Here is a 19,856-nt window from a genome sequence, read left to right on the forward strand (position 1 = left end):
TTCGACTTTGTTCTTTTTAAATCCTGAATTCGAATATAAAATTGAAGCCTTGAAATCTTTCATTAAACAAATTCTCATGCTTCCATTCCCACAATGGATTGGATCACTCCATATGATTTAATTAAATTTAATTAGTCACTTCAATATGATGCATTGCAATATTTCCTTTAAAAAGTTCTCAGACAAAATTGTTCTGAAAGTTTAAAATTTTTATTTTGAGAGTCATGTGGGAAATTTGTTAAAATTAGCAGTTATTTTTAAAGCGTAAATCCTGGAATCTGTGAGTCTTAATATTAAATCATAACGAAACTGAGGCTTAATTTAGAACACAGCAAGTTATAAGCATGCAAAGGTTTATGTGTTCACCACTAATCATTATTCCCATCTTTTTCTCTTCCATTCTTATATTCGTGAATAGTCACATTCATAAATACCTAGCATGTTTGCATGGTGTGTTCGTTACATTTTATGTGGCAACGAAAGTATTTTTCCTTTGAGGGCAAATTGAGAATGGTCTTGCATGGCTTCTTTAAGACTTTAAATTCTCAGAAGATGTGTGTCAGGAAGGCAGCAGGAAATACGGTCTAAGCTTCTGGGGTCACGGGAGTGCCCCTCTGCAAGACCTTTGCTGTTTGCTCTGGTACATCTGAAGGATTAATGACAGAAGTTCATGAGCAAGGTTTACGCCTACTGCTAGTGTGGTATTTACTCACTTTGAGCTGGCTGGTGTTAGGATATTGTAGTTTACAAGCTGGACCTTGTGATTATGATCAATGTTGGAGTTTATCTTACCCATTTTAAGTGACTGTTTGTCATGCCATGAGTGAGTATGCTTTTGTGAAAGCCCTGTAATCCAGAAGACAGTAGAGATCCACTAGATTGTAGTGTGTGATATGTTCTTTCAAAGGTATATAAATAATATACCAGTTTAAACATCAGTTTATCTGATCATGTTCTACATGTGCTATAAAATACATGTGTGCACGTCTATGATGTCGGTGTATGTTATGTTGAGTTCTGCAGCTGAGATTTACATTTGCCTGGCTTCCTGTGAGTTTCTTGCGGAATATGAAAGTAGTTGGTTCTTCATCACTCTGCGCCTCCTTCTCCTATTCTGCTTGCTCAGACCACAAATCACCTGGTAAAGAACGCAGTGAGGGTTTTTGTTGGGTCTCAGTCTGTTACCTCTGCTGTCAGAGTTTCATACAAATTTCTGTAAGCGATGCATTCATTTTAATTTATCATTATCTTCATTGAAAGATTTTTGGTTAATGAAAAGACTTCTCTTAGGCTCAGTGTTAGTAGTCAGATTAACAGAACACATAATTTCATTGATCTTTCTGTTGCTGCTGGTAGGCAAGGCAGTATACCATATGTCTAGGCAGGTTGTTGATGAACTAAAAAATGGGATTCAATTTTTTTTGTCTCATAAATTTGGCTTAAAATAAATAGAATCTTTTATTGTTTAAGCGTGTGGGGTTTTTCTGCATACTCAGCAGCAACATTCTGTTCAGTTAAGCTTAATTATGTAACAAAATTGTTCCTCTAAGCAGTGTCACTTCATGTAGGACATTCTTTTCTTCAGACTTCTTGTCCCTAACAGACCTACCGGTCTGGTAATTATGGTTAATGTAATACAAATGGGCAGAATTCTGTCCTTTTTTTTTTTTCTTTCCTCTTTAAATGACTGTTTTAAGAGTTTTGTAATATTTACAACAGAAAAAATGTACAAATCCTAGGGAAAGAGACTTTGTTCTCAAGCAAGAAGTTCTTCTGTAGCTTGTCTCCCACTTCAAAAGAAAGATATCAAGCTACGTGTCATTGATAGGATAAGTTGACTTTGCAGCTGAAATGGTAGACTGGGAGGACCTAAGGCAGGTTTTGATGGGGACAAATAGCATGAAAAGGCAAGCTGGAATTTAAATTTTTATTTTTTTTAAAGGAGTGTGCCACATGCCATCATCCCCATGATAAACTGATACAAATGCATAGTCATAGCTTTAGGTTTGGAGAAAATAAGACAGTAATAAGTTGTGGCAAAATCCTACCCAGTAAGTTAGACCTGACAGGACTGTCTTCTGTCAGAACATTGCATTGGAGAAGTTTTCAATCTGCATTCTGTTCCTGATACTTATTCTGATGCTGGAGATATTTAATATTCAAACAGGGGAAGACAACAAAAATACCTAACTGCTAAGGTATGCTATCTACTGAGTCTGCCCGTAATCTGACTGCATTGTGCCGCTCTTGGCCCGACTCTGTAGTCCCATCATCTCCCATTGACTTTGCTGGGAGTTCTGCCAAGATATGTGTTTGTGGCCAGGTGATTTGTACTTAGCTGTGTATTTTATTTCTTTATTGTCTATGTATTTTCCCTAATTAATTATGCATGAGTCATACATACTAGTTAGCAACAGAAAAGACTGCTTATATTAATCGCCAACCAGCTTAGTAATTTCAAACCATCCTCTTGTTTAAGAGTACATGATGTTACAAGATTCTAGGTCCTACGTGGCGAGGTGGAGATATGGTATAAAACAATGTTGGCAAATACCTGCTTTTCTCAGCTTGTGTTCCAACTGACAGTTACAAAATATTTTGTTCATATTTTTGCCCTTCATGTTCCTTGTAAGGAATAGTCTGTCACATACCTTTGATACTGGCTGAAAAGGAGACGTAACATGGAGTATATGCATAGGTAAAATGCTAAAGGAACAGAAGGGCTATATGGATTAATAGAAGATATTGATGCTTTCTGCATTGGCCCATAAATTCTGCTTGACTAACCAACTTGGAGTGCTGCAAGAAATCAAGCTTTTTGGAACTGTGCAGGAACATCACTTAATTGTATGTTTCAGTGCCAAATATATTTTTTTTTTTTTCAGTAGGGAAAAGCTTGTCCCCCCCTCCTTCTCCCCCCCTCCTTGTCCCCCCACCTTGTTCCCCCCCCCTCGTCAAAACAAAGAGTGCTTTTCTATAGTGTTTTATAATGCTTTCTACAGTTAGATGGGCATGTTTGTAGCTACATGGTCTCCTATTCTGGGATGTAGCCCAATTTAGGCTAGATCTAGTTTGCATATCATGATGATATGTGTTGTTTGCCAAGGGTTTCAATCTGCTGATGTGAAGACACAAATTTTAAAGAGAGGAAATTTCCTCAGGGTTCAGTGCTGATATTCCAGATCACTCATAACCAGAAACAATGTTCTCAAAAGTTTATTAAAATTCTGTCAGTCAGGATAATTATAACTAGGTCATTTTTCATTTAAGAAGTTCCTGTAATGTATATAGATGACAAGAGATCATAATAAATACTAAATATTTTGAGACTGATTTTAATCTCCCACCTGTGCAATTTGGCAGTAATTCCATCACAACTGATAGGACTGAGTATTCATTCTGTTTCTTTATCTCTACCCCACTGTAACTCAGTGAAGTTTCAAGAAATTAAAGGTGATGTAAAAGGCAGTGGTGTTTCAATACCGTACATCTTCAGGATAAAATCAGTCCTTTCTAGTTTTTAGCAATCAATTGGCTCTAGGTGAGCTGAGTTTTTATTTCCTTATGGAAATAAAAAAACCTCAATGGAATTTTTTTTCCTTAAGAAATGTGTATGCAATCAAAGCTTTTGAACTAATCTTTAGTCTTCAGTAACTTATACCAGCTTGTCTTCAAGCCTTGTGAATTCTCCAATCTTCACTTTTATATTGGACCTGTTTTTGTCTTTCCTTGTTTTACAAATAGATTCTTGCTAGATCTGTGCCCAAAGTTTATGAAGTGATTAGTTTGACTATTAAATGTGAGTTGTGCCATCACCAGTCTCTGTTTACAAGTTAACAGAAGAATGAAAATCTCACCGCATGCCTGAATCACAGAGTGGGCATCTTGCTGGTAAATGTGCTCAGACAGTGCCGTTCCATGTGAACTTTTCAGCTGAGCTTTGGGTGCAAAGCAGCTGTTTTGGCACAGCACTACCCCATTGTTGTTATACTCTCTCTGGTCTAATCAGTTTTGATATAGTTATTTTGAGCGTATCTGCATTGTGTTCCCAAGAATTTCTAGTTAGGTAGGCATGGATGGAAAGGACCTGAGGACTTCTATTCAAACTTCTGGGTCTTTCTTGGTCAGTCCACTTTTTTGTTTGTTTGTTTTTCCAGTTAGTACTTTATTATTAAAATGCTTGGCCATCAAGCTGATGATTCTTGTATTGAACCTTTTTAGATAACACTATTAATACTTTATCCTGTATAAAGCCATCTATCTCTGTTAAAAATAATCAACTTAATGAGCAATTTTTTCCTTCCCCCCCCCTTCTTTTTTTTTCTTCTTCTTTTTTTTTCCCCCAAAAATCTTCTACTCTTTATGGAGAGATGATATTTCTGATGATAGATAAATAGGTAGATAATTTTCATGTGCTGGTGTCTCCTATTTCATGTATCACTCTGTTGGTCACAAGTATTTGAAATTATTGTATTTCTAAACTTTATGAATACTAGCTCACTTCAAATTAATGATCAGCATGTTATACCTTTCAAAAAATGTTAGAGTGCAGGATAGTGAAAGAGGTAAGATAGATACTGTTGTGCATCAGCTTTTAATCTTCATTAAGCCATTATGTATGGTGAAATAACATCACATAAAAAAAATAAATCTAACAGAAATCCTCTCTTCAGACAGCTGCTGTGTGCAGGTTGGATGAACAGTAGTCAAACTTTCCCCTCAGGATATTGTCAGATGGAAGCATTTCACTGTAAAATGTTTGCAGCTGGAGATGTCATAAAAAATGATAAAGGTCCTATCATGTCAAGTCTGAGCCAAGTAGGGACTTTCTGTGCGCTTTACTTCCTTCTTTGCTTTAACATCCTGAAATACTTTATTTCTGCAGTGTGTTAAAGTCCCTGAGGCTACAGGGAAGTAATTTTAAAAGAATGACTATTTGGGAGAATCTCACTGGAAAGGCTTTTGTTTCAGCACGTATGTAATAAAAAGAGTTAACTCTTGAAAGAATAATGGAGTAAGGGACGTCATGGGCTATGTTCTACTCTTAGGACAGAAGCAAATGGACAAGCTACTGTGAGGTAAGGCAAGGTGTAAACATCAGTAGCTCCCCTGTATGCATGCTTTTGGCCAGCAATAGATGCGAGGTAACTCACCATCCTTCACTCAGAGTGGTCTTCCTCCTATGAAGTAAAAACCCATAGCTTTTACAGTTCATCTGTCATCTAAAATTTCAAAACAGTTTCCGAAGAAGGTCAATAAATTGGTGTCTATAACAAATGGAGAAAATAAGTCAGAAAGCAGTGAATTAAATTTGCCCAAACAGAAAAGGGCTCCATCAGCAGCCTAGGATATTGGTGCAAACTCTTTTTTAGCTTATACTAATCAGTCCTGTTACAAATCAGCTAAGGTTCATGGATTTCAGGTCTTGCATGTCTGTGAATCGTTAAATAACAATGAAATGTATCTGTTTCTGATTTTGCTGTTGCACTAATGTGATTTCTCCTTTCTCTCCTCTCCTCTCCCCTTTCTCTAGTTAAAGCAGAAAAAAAAACCCTGATAAAGGGATCCCTCTCTGGAACTTCAGTCCTGCCATGCTTCTTTTCAACCACACCCACTATAGCCTCCAGCTATGCAGCTGAGTATCTTCGAATCAAATGGTCAAAGGTTGAACTGGATAAAAGTGGAAAAGATGCAAAAGAAACCACAGTCCTGGTGGCCCAAAATGGCAACATCAAAATAGGTCAAAGCTACAAAGACAGAGTGTCTGTTCCGACCCATTCAGAGGAGACCGGTGATGCTTCGCTGACTTTCTCTAAGCTGCGTGCAAGTGATGCAGGGGTGTATCGCTGTGATGTTATGTACGGAGTTGAAGACACACAAGGCATTGTATCATTGGCTGTTGAGGGTAAGGATTTATCTATTTCGTTTGTAGTCAACAGTGATTCCAGTTAAAACAGTAAAAGTTAGTAATTAATGTATAACTAGAGAGCATTTAAAGGAGCATCTTTAGCAATTTGCCCTTCCTTAACTGTTCATTCTTCCCATTCTCTTTCTGTCTTTTATTTATTCTTACGAATCTTTTCCAATCTGTAGCTCTCTCATTTCTCACTTACACCTTTGGGGAGGTTACTCTAAAGTTTTCTCAAACCAGCCCTTTTGAAACATGATACGTGTTGTACTAATACATCTGTCTGAAAATGTCAGTGTCCTTACAAGAAGACAGACTTGGCAGGCAGAAGCAATTTCTTTTTAATAGTTTGTGTAGGATGAAAAGAAGCAACTGCTTTGCTACTGGAGCTGTGGTTGGCCTGTCTTGCCACTTGATGTACAAAACCATAATGTCAACAAAACTGGGAGCCACTTTTTCTGTGATAGGCATGTCAGGCACAAAAGAAGAGTTTCTTTTGTCCCAGTAATAAAGGTTGGATAGGTAGGAGGAAACCCATCTGGCAGAAGCTGCAGGAAAACAAGTAGAGAGGTGGCTGCTAATGTTCTTCCATGTGGAGGATCCAGGGCTAAGAGTTTGCTTGCCATCACTATAAGGAAATAGCCTCCAAAACTTTGAGGGGGGGAAGTGTACGTGTAAAGACACAGAAGAGACAGGACTTTCAAAAGCATGTAAGTGGCAAAAGGAGCATCTGATCTATAGGTGTTTCTCTCCTAGGAGCCTACTTATACAGCACGATAAGTACAACGTAGAGACCGCTCCAGAGCCTGGCGCTGTATAGCCCTGTCAGTTTGGTGCTGAGCCTGAGCTAACAGACTGTGCTGAAAGGCAGGACATATTAGCCCAGGCTCTGTGCCATGTAAATGCAAATTCTGGACCCAAATTACTCTGCATGCTTAGAACAACACTGTGCTGTGTGAATGTACCAGCTCATGTGAGCCTTAGTTTGGACTCTGCCTTGCACTCCTTTGCACTTAGGTGTTTTTTGAAAGTTCAGTATTTGCTCAAATGACTGAATCCCAAAACAAACATTAATATCAGCTGCTGGAAATTATGGCTTTGGCTAAGATTTTTTTTGTGAGCTTAATACTGCATTGTTATTCCAATATGCTTAACCTAACTTGAACAGTCTTTTGGCATTGATTCAATGAAAGGTTTTGAAGGTGTGGTCTTAGTTTGGAAATACAATAAATCAGTGTAACCATTAATGTCTGTATAACTTCATAAACTGTTTAGTCCTAACGGCAAAAGCAAAAGAAATCCTGGTTTGAACATTACTTTTCAGTAACTAGTGTACCTGGCATTCTTTATTCCTTTTCAAGTGCTCCCCTGACTACATATCCAGGAGCAGCAGATGTTTACTACAATAAAATATCTGATGATTTATGGCAATACTTCAACTTCTGTAGTTAGTGCTCCTGCAAAACACTGCAATGAGATGAACAGATCAGATTTATTTTTTTTAATTGAAAGAAAATATCACACGTTCCATTTTCTTTCTACAACTGTTCTTTTCCATGATTGCTTTAATGTCAAAATGTCAGGAGGGGCAAAGGCCAGATCTTGACCCAAATGGTAAATAGCATTGTTAGATTGTCATTTGTGCACTCCATTCTCCATTTTTTACATTAAGTAAACAAATACCATTTATCAGAATCATAAGGAATTCATGTGAATGTTGCTGCTCGGATCTTCTGCCCTCATTTCAGTAAGGCTTTATGGGTTTTTTTGGTGTGATTTCACTTTAATTTAAAAAAAAAAACCACCAAACCCAAAAAACCATTAGTCCCAAATGTAATTTATTTCCATTATGTTGTCTTTTTGATTCTGCATCCCAAAGTAATAACAATTGGAGAGACGTGGTATTCTGTACAGTCTTTTTGTGCATTCTTTGCTGCCTTGTTGTTAGCATGGTGTGGGGAGATCTTTCCACGTTAATTGCGGTAAGTTCAGAGCTGATGGCTAGCATGGTTCAGCACTGTGCTTTGGTCAGCTACCCCGGGTGGAGCTGGGGTTGGTGCTTGCAGTGCAACCCATGAAGTCCTGATAACATGTTTTATGCTCATCACAAGTGAAACATAAAATGCATTTGTGTAGCACTCTCTCTGAGGGCTGAGCAGGCATGTGTTGCTTTAGCGTCTCAGTGGATTACAAGTGTGCAGAAAAAGTGGTAACTCTGGCTCAGGTAGTACTTGCTTGATCATATAGCTTAACCCTAAAGTGAAGCAGAAGCATTTTATTAAAGATAGGAAGCTTCTGCAAAATTCCTTGTGTGGGGCAATTTTGGTGTGGGAAGAAATGTTACTAAAGCTTCAGAAAACATTATCTTTTTCTTTAAGTGCCAACACTGTTATGTGTGTTAAGTCTAATTTAATAAATTTCTCAGAAATGGCCAAATGAAGTAGGCCAAAGCTTATCTGCATCATCCTGCTGAAGTAGGTGAAATTGCTCTTTTATTATTATGATAACTTTATAGGGTTTGTATGCTTGTTTGTTTGGGTATTTTTAAACCCATGCAGAACTTGAGTTCTAGATATTTTCAGGATTTCCATTTGTTTTATGGACATTCCCTCATTTGAAACTTTCAAACAGAAAGCACATTCCAGCATCAATGAAGCCAGGTAGATAAGCTTAGACAGCTGTGCTGGTTTTTTTTCAAATGAACTTTTGCAAGTAAGAAAACTGGGAGAGCTAACTTGAATAAGAAAAAAAAAAAAAAACAACCTGTAACTGCTATTTCTATCCTTTCCTTTGGGTATGTTAGGAATATAAAACTGCAGCTGAAACCATTGTGCATCAAATGAATGTATTTTACCAGTGACGGAATGTATTGTGAATGAAAAATGGGATTTCTAAGAAAGACTAATTTTCTCTGTAGCATATAGTTTTTTCCCAGGTTAAGCTGTACAAGCTGAACAGTTGGTATTAGTCATGGAAAGTAAACAGTAAAACTTTCAATGCCTAATTTTTTTTTGCCTGAGTCTCAAGACCAAGACTGTCTACAAAAGATGTGTATAATTGTTCAACTATTTTTTTTCTGTGTAGCTATCCCAACAGAAAAATTTGATAATTTGCATGTCAATATACAGTTAATTTGCTATTTTTAGATGGCAAATGAACTTCTGAAGTTCAGAAAGTCAGATTTATATGTTATTAACAACAGTATAAATACTAGCTTTACCAAGAAGATGGGATGTAAATACAAAACTGCCTTCTTTGATATGACAAACCTGTATTTTGGTGCTTCGACTCAAAATGCTTCAGCATCGAATCCTACCTTGCCATAGGATTATTTATATAGGTTCTGAGAAGAAGATTATGTTTTTAATATAATCAACTGTTGCCTAATTTACGCTCCTCGCAAATTAGGCCAAAACCAAACTCACGTCTACCATTTCAGACAAAAGATCTGTCTGTCACAGTGTCCTGTTCCAATGAAAGCAGCAATAGCTGATACCGAAGGGCAAACGTAACTGTTTTTCCTATGTACTCTGTTGCTCAGAGACTTGTCACCCATGGACAAAGGTGATGGCTTTATGTTAGACAATCCTGCACAGATTTTTTTTTTGGCCATTTGTTTTTTCAACGTATGTAAATTTTTAGTGTCCACAGCTGGACTCCTGGCTAAGCCACCACTTAACCACAGCTGGTTAAGTTAGTTGTTATTCACAAGTAAGATATACATGTTTAATCACCCATGTTGCCTTTGTCTCTACATTGCATATTTCTACTACATCCTTTTTTGACAGGTAAAATCTTTCTAAAGAATGGCAGGATCTTGGAAACTGCCATAATTCTGTGCTTGTTCTTTGCTTTGGTTATAGGCACAACCTATGCCAACTACTTGGGTATCAATATCTGGTTATATTCTGTTCACTGGGAGCTCAGACATCACCAAGACACTGTGGCTTACCATGGTATCTTGTATCCGCAGAGCAGTGCGTACCTTTATGTGCATCATTAGCTTGTGAGAGAGGTGAAATAGTTTGATTTGAACTCTGTTTAAACGGCTCAGCTTAAAGCTAAGTCTGATCTGCCTTGTTTTCACTAGGGTTATAAGAGTGGTTGTGTTTGCGTTACTAACCGGGGTGACTCGGTTGTGTGTACAGTCCTGGGGATCTGATCTGGGAAGGTCATAGCAATGTAGGACTAGAAGGACATGCTGGGTCACTTAATCTAACTCCTTTGGTATTGCAAGTAACCATGTTATGTGCTGTGCTACATGCCTTTATTAATCCCGAAATCAAGCGAGAGCACCCATTCACATGGGTTATCAGGTGCTTTGCATATTTCATCTCTAAGATCAGTGGAGTTAGAGTGAACTGTACCCTATATGTTACTATTTTCATTTTACAGCTGGTGAAAGTGTAAGAGAGAGGAGTGAAACACTTAATTTTAGCCCACGCAGGAAGTTTTGGGGCAGCCAGATGCCTGCCCTGCTTGTTAATCGCAACTGCAGAGCTGTCCTTGAGGCAGGGGACAGCGCCAGTGCCGACAGGTCTGCAGGCTCGCGTAGAGGGGCAGTTTCATCACACTAGATACCTCCTTTCCTGTTACTAATTGTGGGAAATGCTTTCCTTACACTCTGATTGCTGCTATAATTACATTGACCTCTCAGACAGGGATATTTTGTGTTCAAAATGGATCTGACAGTATTACAGTGTTATATGCTTCAACTTCTTACAAGAAGAGAAATATGCAGAACAAGTAATTCATATTCGTTTTCCCTTGCACATGTTGTCTTCTCTGCCTTCTCTGCACGTCCCTCTGAAATTTTCCCTTTTTCTCAGGAGCAACTCTTCCTTTGTCAGCTCTTGTAATTTCATTTTCCTACAGTGTTTTGAGCTTTTCTTCTGACCCTTCTTGATGTTATTAAACCCACAAGTCAAACTGTCTCACGTTAGGAGTCCTTGGCCTCACAGTTTTTGAATGCTTAATGTTATTTGGTCTTCATTCTTAGTCGTTTCCTTGCCACTGTTGTCTGAAAATGTCAGGTCTTAGGAGCCTTCAGATACTTAAGAGAGATGGTTTTCCCTTCTCAGTAGCTCACACTGAGCTTCCCGCTTTTAGCTGCTTTTGGACACCAGTGGGTTTTCACTGTATCCCGGTAGAGACATTTGGGAACAAGATGGAGGTTGATGACCAGCAGGTAATGCCTTCTGAAGATCATTCCCAAGTGTTCACTTGCCTGCTAATAGCTTACTGAACACAATTTCACAACCTTGACTTGGATGCCAAGTCTGAAATGAGGAAACCTGAAGTCAGGGTGGGATTTATTTCACTTTTGACAATTTAAGGTTGTGTGCATAGTCTAAGCTAAACACGCAGGCTTGTGCTACCTTCAGCTTCTCTCTGATGAGAGTCTTGGGTGAGATGAGCTCTCTGGCAGTCCCTATCCTTGGTCACCGATTAGAGAGATTTAGATGACTAGTTTGGACTGCACTTCTAACCTTTAGGCAAAGCAAACTTTGGTGAGTTGAATCCCAGAAAGGATTTTGTAAAAGTGTTGCTGTACCTCTCTATGTCCATGTTTATTCCCTCTCTCTAGTTATAACAAAGTCCACTTATATAAAATAGTTTTGAGATACCTTGTAAAAAGCTGACCTAGAAGTGCAATGTAACAGTACTCTTCATTCTGGAACATAATTGAATATTTAATGAAATTCTTGTTTTATGTGGTGCTATGATATTGGACAATAAAAAATAACATGTATGACCAAGTGTAATAAAAAAAAAATATCTGAACAAACCACTTATTTGAGCCGATTTTTTGTTATCCTCCTTGGAGATGATTTGCTTTGAAGTGATCAAAGTGGAAAATGGGATCCTTCCAGTTTTGTTGCTCTTTTTTCATATCTTGTCAGTGAATATTTTTTACCAATAGTGACAGAACTTTATCCTTTTCTTACTGATGTTTTGGGAGACCACTGTTTTCATGGGCCTCATTTTGGTAGTTTCTGTTTGAGTCTGCTGCAAGTCTGAGAGACTTTTTTAGTCTTTTTAGGTTTTTTGTTTGGTTTTTTTTAAAATAAAACCAGTAAAGAAAATCCTAGGCTTAAAATACTGACCTTGTTAATGGAAAGAAGCAGCAATTAGGGAAGCAGAGTAGATGGTAATTCACATTTTCATTTTTATGCAAACTCTTCTTTCTTACAGGCATTATAATGATAATAAACGGGAGTTATTTCCAATGTGGGAACGCTGCCACTCAATTGTGCTTTAGCCCTGAGAGATTGTGTGTTGACAACCTAATTGATTTATTCTCTCTACAGCCAGAACTCCCCTTCATTATCTCTTAAGTATGGCATTTGAAGAGATGCTTTTATTTAATCTTTTAGACTTATCTGTCTTGAAACCTTACCGCCTCTTGATGTTGAACTTCTGTGCTTCCTTGCTAACTAAATTAACATGGGCTGCTGCATTTTTAAGCTTGTGTTTTACTCTCCTGCATCATGGATCCCAAGGAATCTTTGACTTCTGTAGCTGGGAAGGAAAGAACACAATGGGTAGCGGCCATCAAAGGATGGGAGAGGGAAATTTATTTCTGGGTGAGAAAGACCCAGGGTCTACGTGCAATGCACGTCAGGAACAGGGAAGCAAATGTTCTGATCAAGCTGCTGTGTCCCTTGCATAGGAACTGGGAACGTGGCAGCCGATGGGCAGGCTGGCGGGGTTTCTGCATCAGGCTGATGGAGGACCTTTGGTGGGAGAGCTCTAAGCCCAGGCAGCGCATGGCATGCTTTCACATGCAGGATGGTAGAACAGAGACCAGTACTAATGGCTAAACTGGTTTTAGGATGTTGGTCATCCCCCACTATGAGGACAGTTCTGAGAGGCTGTGTATTTTTTTTTTTTTTTTTAAGTAATTTTAATTTAAGTAGCAGTGTCTTGCCCTCAGTGAACACTGTGTGACCTGGTACATTGCTGTGCAGAGATAATGGGCTGGGACAGGTGATCCCACTGTGTATTCAGAGATTAATACAGATTTAGTAAAGAATTCCTCCCCTGAGAAAAATACAGGCGAAGCTCAGTATCAATCACTTTCCTTTTCTCGACCAGCTTGGTCAGAAGAGCTCGCATACACCTGCATGCAACTGCGTTGCTCTGTGAGGATGGACGCAAAGATTTTGCACGGAGGAGCAACGTGTGAGTTAGTGCAAGAAGCCTCTGTCCCTTGGAGAGCAGGAGGCAGCAGGGCTGACAGAGCAGAGGGGTTGGTATGCACTTTATCTCCCCACGATGAGAAGTTCCCTGAGGCATTTGGCAAGGGAGCTCCTGCTGATACACATGGAGCCTGTTCTTCTCAGGTTGCCAAAGCCTAAGACAGGGGTCAGAAGATGGGTGCAAAACCTCGAATGAGGAACCAAATGAATTATTCATGCAGGAAGCTGAAAATGCTGCCCTCTTCTTTCCTTTCATACAGTGCTCAGTCCTGTAACCTCTATTTTGGCATATATTTGTAATGTAAATTGTTTTCTGCATTAAAGGCAAGGAGGATCACCAAACTGTGTGGTAGCTTTGGCAGTGGGTTGGCGGTTATTTCAGTGGTCTGCACCACAGTGGCTAAGGTTTGAACATAAAAATTAACAAAATAACAACCGCTACCATCATAATCTTTTCTCTTTAGATATTCTTTGCTGTGTGAGACAACTTCTGAGATTCAGGCTCTATGTGACTCCCAAGAGTGCATGTTGCAGCAGTGTGAGCTCCCTAGTGAAAGTGAACTGTAATTTATTAGCCATACCAGGAGCCCTTCCCCTGCAGTTCCACGGGGTTTTGCTGCACAATGCCCTGGCAAGTAATAAGGCAAAGTTGCAACCCAAAGGTGTGAAACCACAGAACCAGGCTTTTACCTGTGGAAGCCCTAGTTTGTTAAAACTGAAATACTTTATGCTTTTCTTTTCTAGTCTAAGGCAGAGATAAATGATTAAAAGACGTTCTCTCTTGCTCAGACAGAAGTGAATTTTGGATGCTACAAATTACTTTCCTCTGAGTGCTTTCTTGCAGACGCTGCTACTCCTTCCTCTAATTACACAGACTTTGTTTGCCAGATGTTCAGTGACAACATTATACTGCTGTAGTCTGTTTTCCAGTTGCTTTATTTGTTCCTAGGACAACTCCTTTCTTGCCTTTTCTTTCAGAGAGGAAACAGACAAAGGGAAAAAAATCCTTTACAAATGTTTTAAAGTGCAAAAACTCGGACAATGGATTTTGCCCCTTTCTCTCTGTCTAACTGAAACAATGAAAGTCCTGCGCTTTAATCTTCTTAGCCCCAGGGGTTCTTCTAATTATTGCAGCTGTTGCACAGGCTTATACATACTGGCGTCCTCCTTCCCATTCATCTTGGAGGCTCTTTTATGTCCATTGGCTCCTCACTGGAATTGGAAGAGCCTTCAACTCTAAGAATAGGTGAAGTTTACCTTTTGGATGAGGGTGAGGAGAACAAAGCATTCTCCAAGTTCCTTCCCAGGATTTACAAATGACCAAAGGCTCTTCTCAGCACTGCAAAGGCTACTTTAAATTGGCAGTGATATTAACTCTTTAGTCCTGCCTTATTGGGGTATCACAGGAATTCTGAATGTATGCCAGCTGGGAAGGGCAGTGGTTGCTTCCAGCATGGAAGAAATGAGAGACGAGAGAGCTGGTTGTGGAGAATGCACTCATGTATTTAAGCAGTAGGAAGCTTTAAAAAAATATGAGTTCGGAGAAATATGTTGCCATCTCCTGCTAAGTTAATGAACTGTTTTGTGGTTGAAGCAGTGCTCTTGTGCCCAGTTGAAGTCATATAGCATCAGTTAAGAAATCTTGAAAAAAAAACCCAGAACAAAACCAAACCAAAGACCAAAAAAAGAGGCAATTAATCTAAATTCATCTAAAATACATTTTAATTAAGATTAAAACAACAAATTAAATGAACAAATTGCTTCACATACTTGGGCATTTCTGGTTTCACCCTGAGTTGTAGAGTCAGTGTCAAATATTGTATACTACAGAAACACCAATGCTACAAAAAAAGAAAAAGGTCTAAAATGTTTGTATATATTCAACAATAACATGCAGGAAAGCCAGATGCCCAGCTTGTGAATATTTTTATGGGTTCATGCTTATGATTCAGGGTAAGTGTTTTATCCGCTTTTGTTGTGAGCTCTGTAAAACTTGCCCATTTCTTATTTCTAGACCCAGAACACCAAGCAGATCACTTGAACTCATGTTTTTATTTACTACTGTACCACTGAATATAGTAATGCTCATTTATACCAGCAGGCAACTTGTTCACAGTGTCGACCAATGTTATTAAATTCTGAATATATTAAAACAAATATTTTAATGCATACCACAGCTTTAAAAAAAATTCTCCAAGTCATATTTTTGTTATTTTAAGCTCTTAAATTCCAGATGTGATTAGTTGCTGTTGCCTAACTCTTTTTATGTTGTAAGGCAGTGCTCTGTGTTGGACATGTGGTAAAGGACTGTGTTGTTTAGGGTACACAAAGCCAAAATATGCGCACACACACACACATATATCTATAAAAATCTATACATATATGTATAAATAAAGTTTTGCACATCTTAACACAATGTAAATGGTATGTAAAAGTGCCCTAACCAGGCAATGGAGGATGCCCTATAACAGAGGAAGTGCAGGGACACGGGAGCTAGTAAAGCTATCTCTCTGACATTCCCTTTCAATCTCTCCTGGTACAGATAGTTCACATTAATAAGAAAACGTGCTTGAGGCTGTGCTTCAGCACCACGGCTGTCTGGAGCAGTGCGGCCCCCATCCATGCTCCTTTGGCTCCCAGCACAGGATGAAGATGCCCACTGGGAGTTGTCCCTGGTCTTCGCTAGCTCCTGAAGTCTGCCCAGAAATTGTTTGGAAGGGTGTTATGGGGCCTGGGCCAAATACTGCAATGAACTCATCTAACAATTTAACAGTCTTGATGACTGAATTGCAGGCACCTGGCGTATTTAATTTAGTAATATAAACATAGCCATAATTTTTCAGGGTGTATTCTTCACTTGTCACTGTTGCCAAACAACGCTTGGGTCCATTTGAAGCTGAAACTACATCGTTGCTTGGAAGAAGCACTGCTCGTGATGGGTTCTGTCACTGGTTCTGAAAAGGCGTTTTATGGGGATGCTAGTGGTCTGTAAGCTTCCAGGTAGTGGCTGCAGCTGGTGTGTGACTCCATATTAAATGAGGAAATATGAGGATTCCTAGCATTTCCTCTTCTATTTCCTGTTTCTCTGCTAGTAGCTTTGATAAAATTGGTGTCTGGTGATTGAGGTTTAACCTACCTGTGAGTAGTTTTCAGACAATGTATTCTACTTTAATTTCAGAAACCTTCTTAGTGAATCACGACAAGAAGAAAAATGTGTATTTTCTATTTATTGGGCATATCCAGACCTTTGATAAGTGGTAAAATTCTACAGAATTTGTCTGCATGAGAAAAAATATTTCTAAATACGTTGGAAGCTCTTGAATCAAGATTTTACTAAGTTACTCATATTTCTATTTACTCATGAATTAGCAGACTTCTTCCATCTTTCAACAATGCTCTAATAACAATGACTTGTTGTTAAATTAATTATTGCTACAATGCCACCATTTTCCCAAATTGTATTACAATATGTTATTTCCTCATCATGAAGTACTCCAATAAAATCATCAGAAAAAAGGAACATTTTAGGGTTTATTTTTCTTGCTTTGTAGCCATTCTGTGTAAGTGGATGTTTTATGGTGTTGCAATGCTTCTAAAGATTTTAGAGTGCAATAAGTGACGTTGAATGTTATGTTTCAGAGATCATCAGGGGACATCCTTTCGATGCCAAACTGTAAAAGACACTGGCAATAGGGGGGGAAGTGATTTTGCAAGGTGGAATATCTGTTTTCTGCCACTTCGGAGTTGGTGCTCTTTATGGTTTGTTTTAGGTGTGCATGTGCAACTGTTGCCGAATTCAGCGGGAATTATGTGTATATAGAAAACAGAATGTGGCTTCTAGACAGATCCTGTCTTAACCAAAACCAGCTTAACTCTGACGTGCTCAAGTAACCTTTGAAATTGTCGAGATTCCTTCCAGAACCAGAAAGGCCCCAAATAAAAGCAAGCTTTGTTTTGTCTGTATCATTTGTAGTGTGTGCAGGAAAACATGGTTATGAATAATTGACCAACAGCCATGTATTTATAAACGTTATATTTGTAATAAGCTTTGTCTGCATAGGAACCGATATCAGGGCCACCACCGATTATCAAATCTGCATCAAAAGCACAATTTTTTTCGTGTCCCCGTTGGTCACATGTCTCACTGCAGCTAGCAGACCTCAAGCACTCAAGGGATCCCCCATTCACTGTTGGCATTTCTGCGTGCAGTTACTGCAGCTGGCTGCTTCGGAAAGTCTATTTTTAAGACCACTTTTTCCGTGGACTAGGTGCGCTTAATCTTGTCTGGTCACACAGTTTGACTCGCAGTTGGATGTGTCATGTAGGCCAATAAGCCAACAGGTCAGGTAGCGCTGTTAGCATAAGCAACCTTGCCTGCAGTGCAATTAGCTGACCAGCACTTGGACCTGGAAGAGCCCAGGTAACTATGTGGTATCATTGATATATTTTAGCATTCATTCTCCCTTTTGATCACGATTTTCTGTAATACAGAAGTGAAAATGCATATATGGTTTAATTACTTTTTTCTGTGTGTACAGTGAATATAATTTCACCAACTATTAATAACAGAAGCTGTTATATAATTACTGCTAGCAGCCACCAGAGGGGGGACATCATTTATACAATAGCATATCTCTTAGCCTTTTACTATTTTTATTGTACCCATCTGTTTCCGGCATTGTAACAATACCTATGTAAAGTTACAGTATGATGATGGTTGCAGAAACGGTGCAAAATGTGTCACTAATGTAAGTTTTCTGTCTTTTCAGGTGTTGTTTTTCACTATCGTGCAGCAACCAGCAGGTACACTCTGAATTTTACACAAGCTCAGCAGACTTGTCTGGACAACGGTGCTGTCATAGCAAGCCCAGAACAACTGAAAGCAGCCTATGAAGATGGATTTGAGCAATGTGATGCTGGCTGGCTGTCTGACCAGACTGTTAGGTGAGCCATTTAAAAGGCCCCTTGACACAGTTTCCCAAAATTAATATGCTTAGCCTGTACAGACTTAAAATGCTGACTTATCACCATAATAAATATGAGCATGCTGCATTTCAGGTATCCAATTAGACATCCAAGAATTGGCTGCTTTGGAGATAAAATGGGAAAGAAAGGAGTCAGAACATATGGGCGCCGTTTTCCTAATGAAACTTATGATGTGTATTGCTATGTGGAACACATGGAAGGTAAGATAGGTCCATATTTACTCTGCACTGCAAAAATTTAAAATGACTGGAGATTCTAATGTGGAAAGGCAAAGAAATAAGAAATTCTGTGTAAAATAAGTTTTGGCTGTTTTGAATCTGAAGAGAATTGCTGAATGAAGTGAACCTATAGTTTGTGGTCTAGCAGGCCTTAATTAAAGACGAATGTGGGGTCTACAAAGAGACAGTCAGGTTTAAAGCTGCTATAGTTAGTGCAGTAGATCTCACAAAAGTTGCTATTGAAGCATCTTATTTTTTGAATGTTATAAAAGGATTTTCAAAGAAATGCATTTAATGTTTGAGAAACTATATATACTATGTATATATTTAAAGATGGATATAATACATGTGCTAACTGTATTATGGTTCCTAAAGTATGTAATTAAGGTTTTTACATGTCCATGGCAAAAAATTAGACAGATACTTAATTCATAGAATCATAGAACCATAGAATCATTGAGGTTGGAAAAGACCTCTAAGATCATTGAGTCCAACCGTCAACCCAACACCACCATGCCCACTAAACCATGTCCCTAAGCGCCTCATCTACACGTCTTTTAAATACCTCCAGGGATGGTGACTCCACCACTTCCCTGGGCAGCCTGTTCCAATGTTTAACCACTCTTTCAGGAAAGAAATTTTTCCTTACATCCAATCTAAACCTCCCCTGGCGCAACTTGAGGCCATTTCCTCTCGTTCTATCGCTTGTTACTTGGGAGAAGAGACCGACCCCCACCTCGCTACAACCTCCTTTCAGGGAGTTGTAGAGAGCGATGAGGTCTCCCCTCAGCCTCTTCTTCTCCAGGCTAAACAACCCCAGTTCCCTCAGCCGCTCCTCATAAGACTTGTTCTCCAGACCCTTCACCAGCCTCGTTGCCCTTCTCTGGACATGCTCCAGCACCTCAATGTCCTTCTTGAAGTGAGGGGCCCAAAACTGAACACAGTATTCGAGGTGCGGCCTCACCAGTGCCGAGTACAGGGGCACGATCACTCCCCTACTCCTGCTGGCCACACTATTTCTGATACAGGCCAGGATGCCATTGGCCTTCTTGGCCACCTGGGCACACTGCCGGCTCATGTTCAGCCGGCTGTCGACCAGCACCCCCAGGTCCTTTTCTGACAGGCAGCTTTCCAGCCACTCTTCCCCAAGCCTGTAGCGCTGCATGGGGTTGTTGTGGCCGAAGTGCAGGACCCGGCACTTGGCCTTGTTGAGCCTCATACAGTTGGCCTGGGCCCATCGATCCAGCCTGTCCAGGTCCCTCTGCAGAGCCTTCCTGCCCTCGACCAGATCAACACTCCCGCCCAACTTGGTGTTGTTTGCAAACTTACTGAGGGAGCACTCGATCCCCTCATCCAGATCATTGATAAAGATATTGAACAAGACTGGCCCCAAAACTGAGCCCTGGGGAACACCGCTCGTGACCGGCTGCCAACTGGATGTAACTCCATTCACCACAGCTCTCTGGGCCCGGCCGTCCAGCCAGTTTTTGACCCAGCGCAGAGTCCACCTGTCTAAGCCGTGAGCCGCCAGCTTCTCGAGGA

At 39.6% G+C, this 19,856-nt stretch overlaps 1 protein-coding gene across 4 annotated transcripts in view; it reads left to right on the forward strand.

Moving 5' to 3' along the window:
• VCAN (versican) overlaps positions 1 to 19,856 on the forward strand; it is a 113,329-nt gene that overhangs the window by 11,444 nt on the left and 82,029 nt on the right. For all 4 annotated transcript variants that reach the window (XM_076361914.1, XM_076361917.1, XM_076361916.1 and 1 more), the window contains exons 3-5: positions 5,534 to 5,905; positions 17,880 to 18,054; positions 18,169 to 18,296. In XM_076361914.1, the coding sequence (XP_076218029.1) occupies positions 5,534 to 5,905; positions 17,880 to 18,054; positions 18,169 to 18,296 (675 nt within the window). The remainder of the gene's footprint in view (positions 1 to 5,533; positions 5,906 to 17,879; positions 18,055 to 18,168; positions 18,297 to 19,856) is intronic.

Source organism: Aptenodytes patagonicus, chromosome Z, assembly GCF_965638725.1.
Source record: "Aptenodytes patagonicus chromosome Z, bAptPat1.pri.cur, whole genome shotgun sequence".
Taxonomy (NCBI): domain Eukaryota; kingdom Metazoa; phylum Chordata; class Aves; order Sphenisciformes; family Spheniscidae; genus Aptenodytes; species Aptenodytes patagonicus.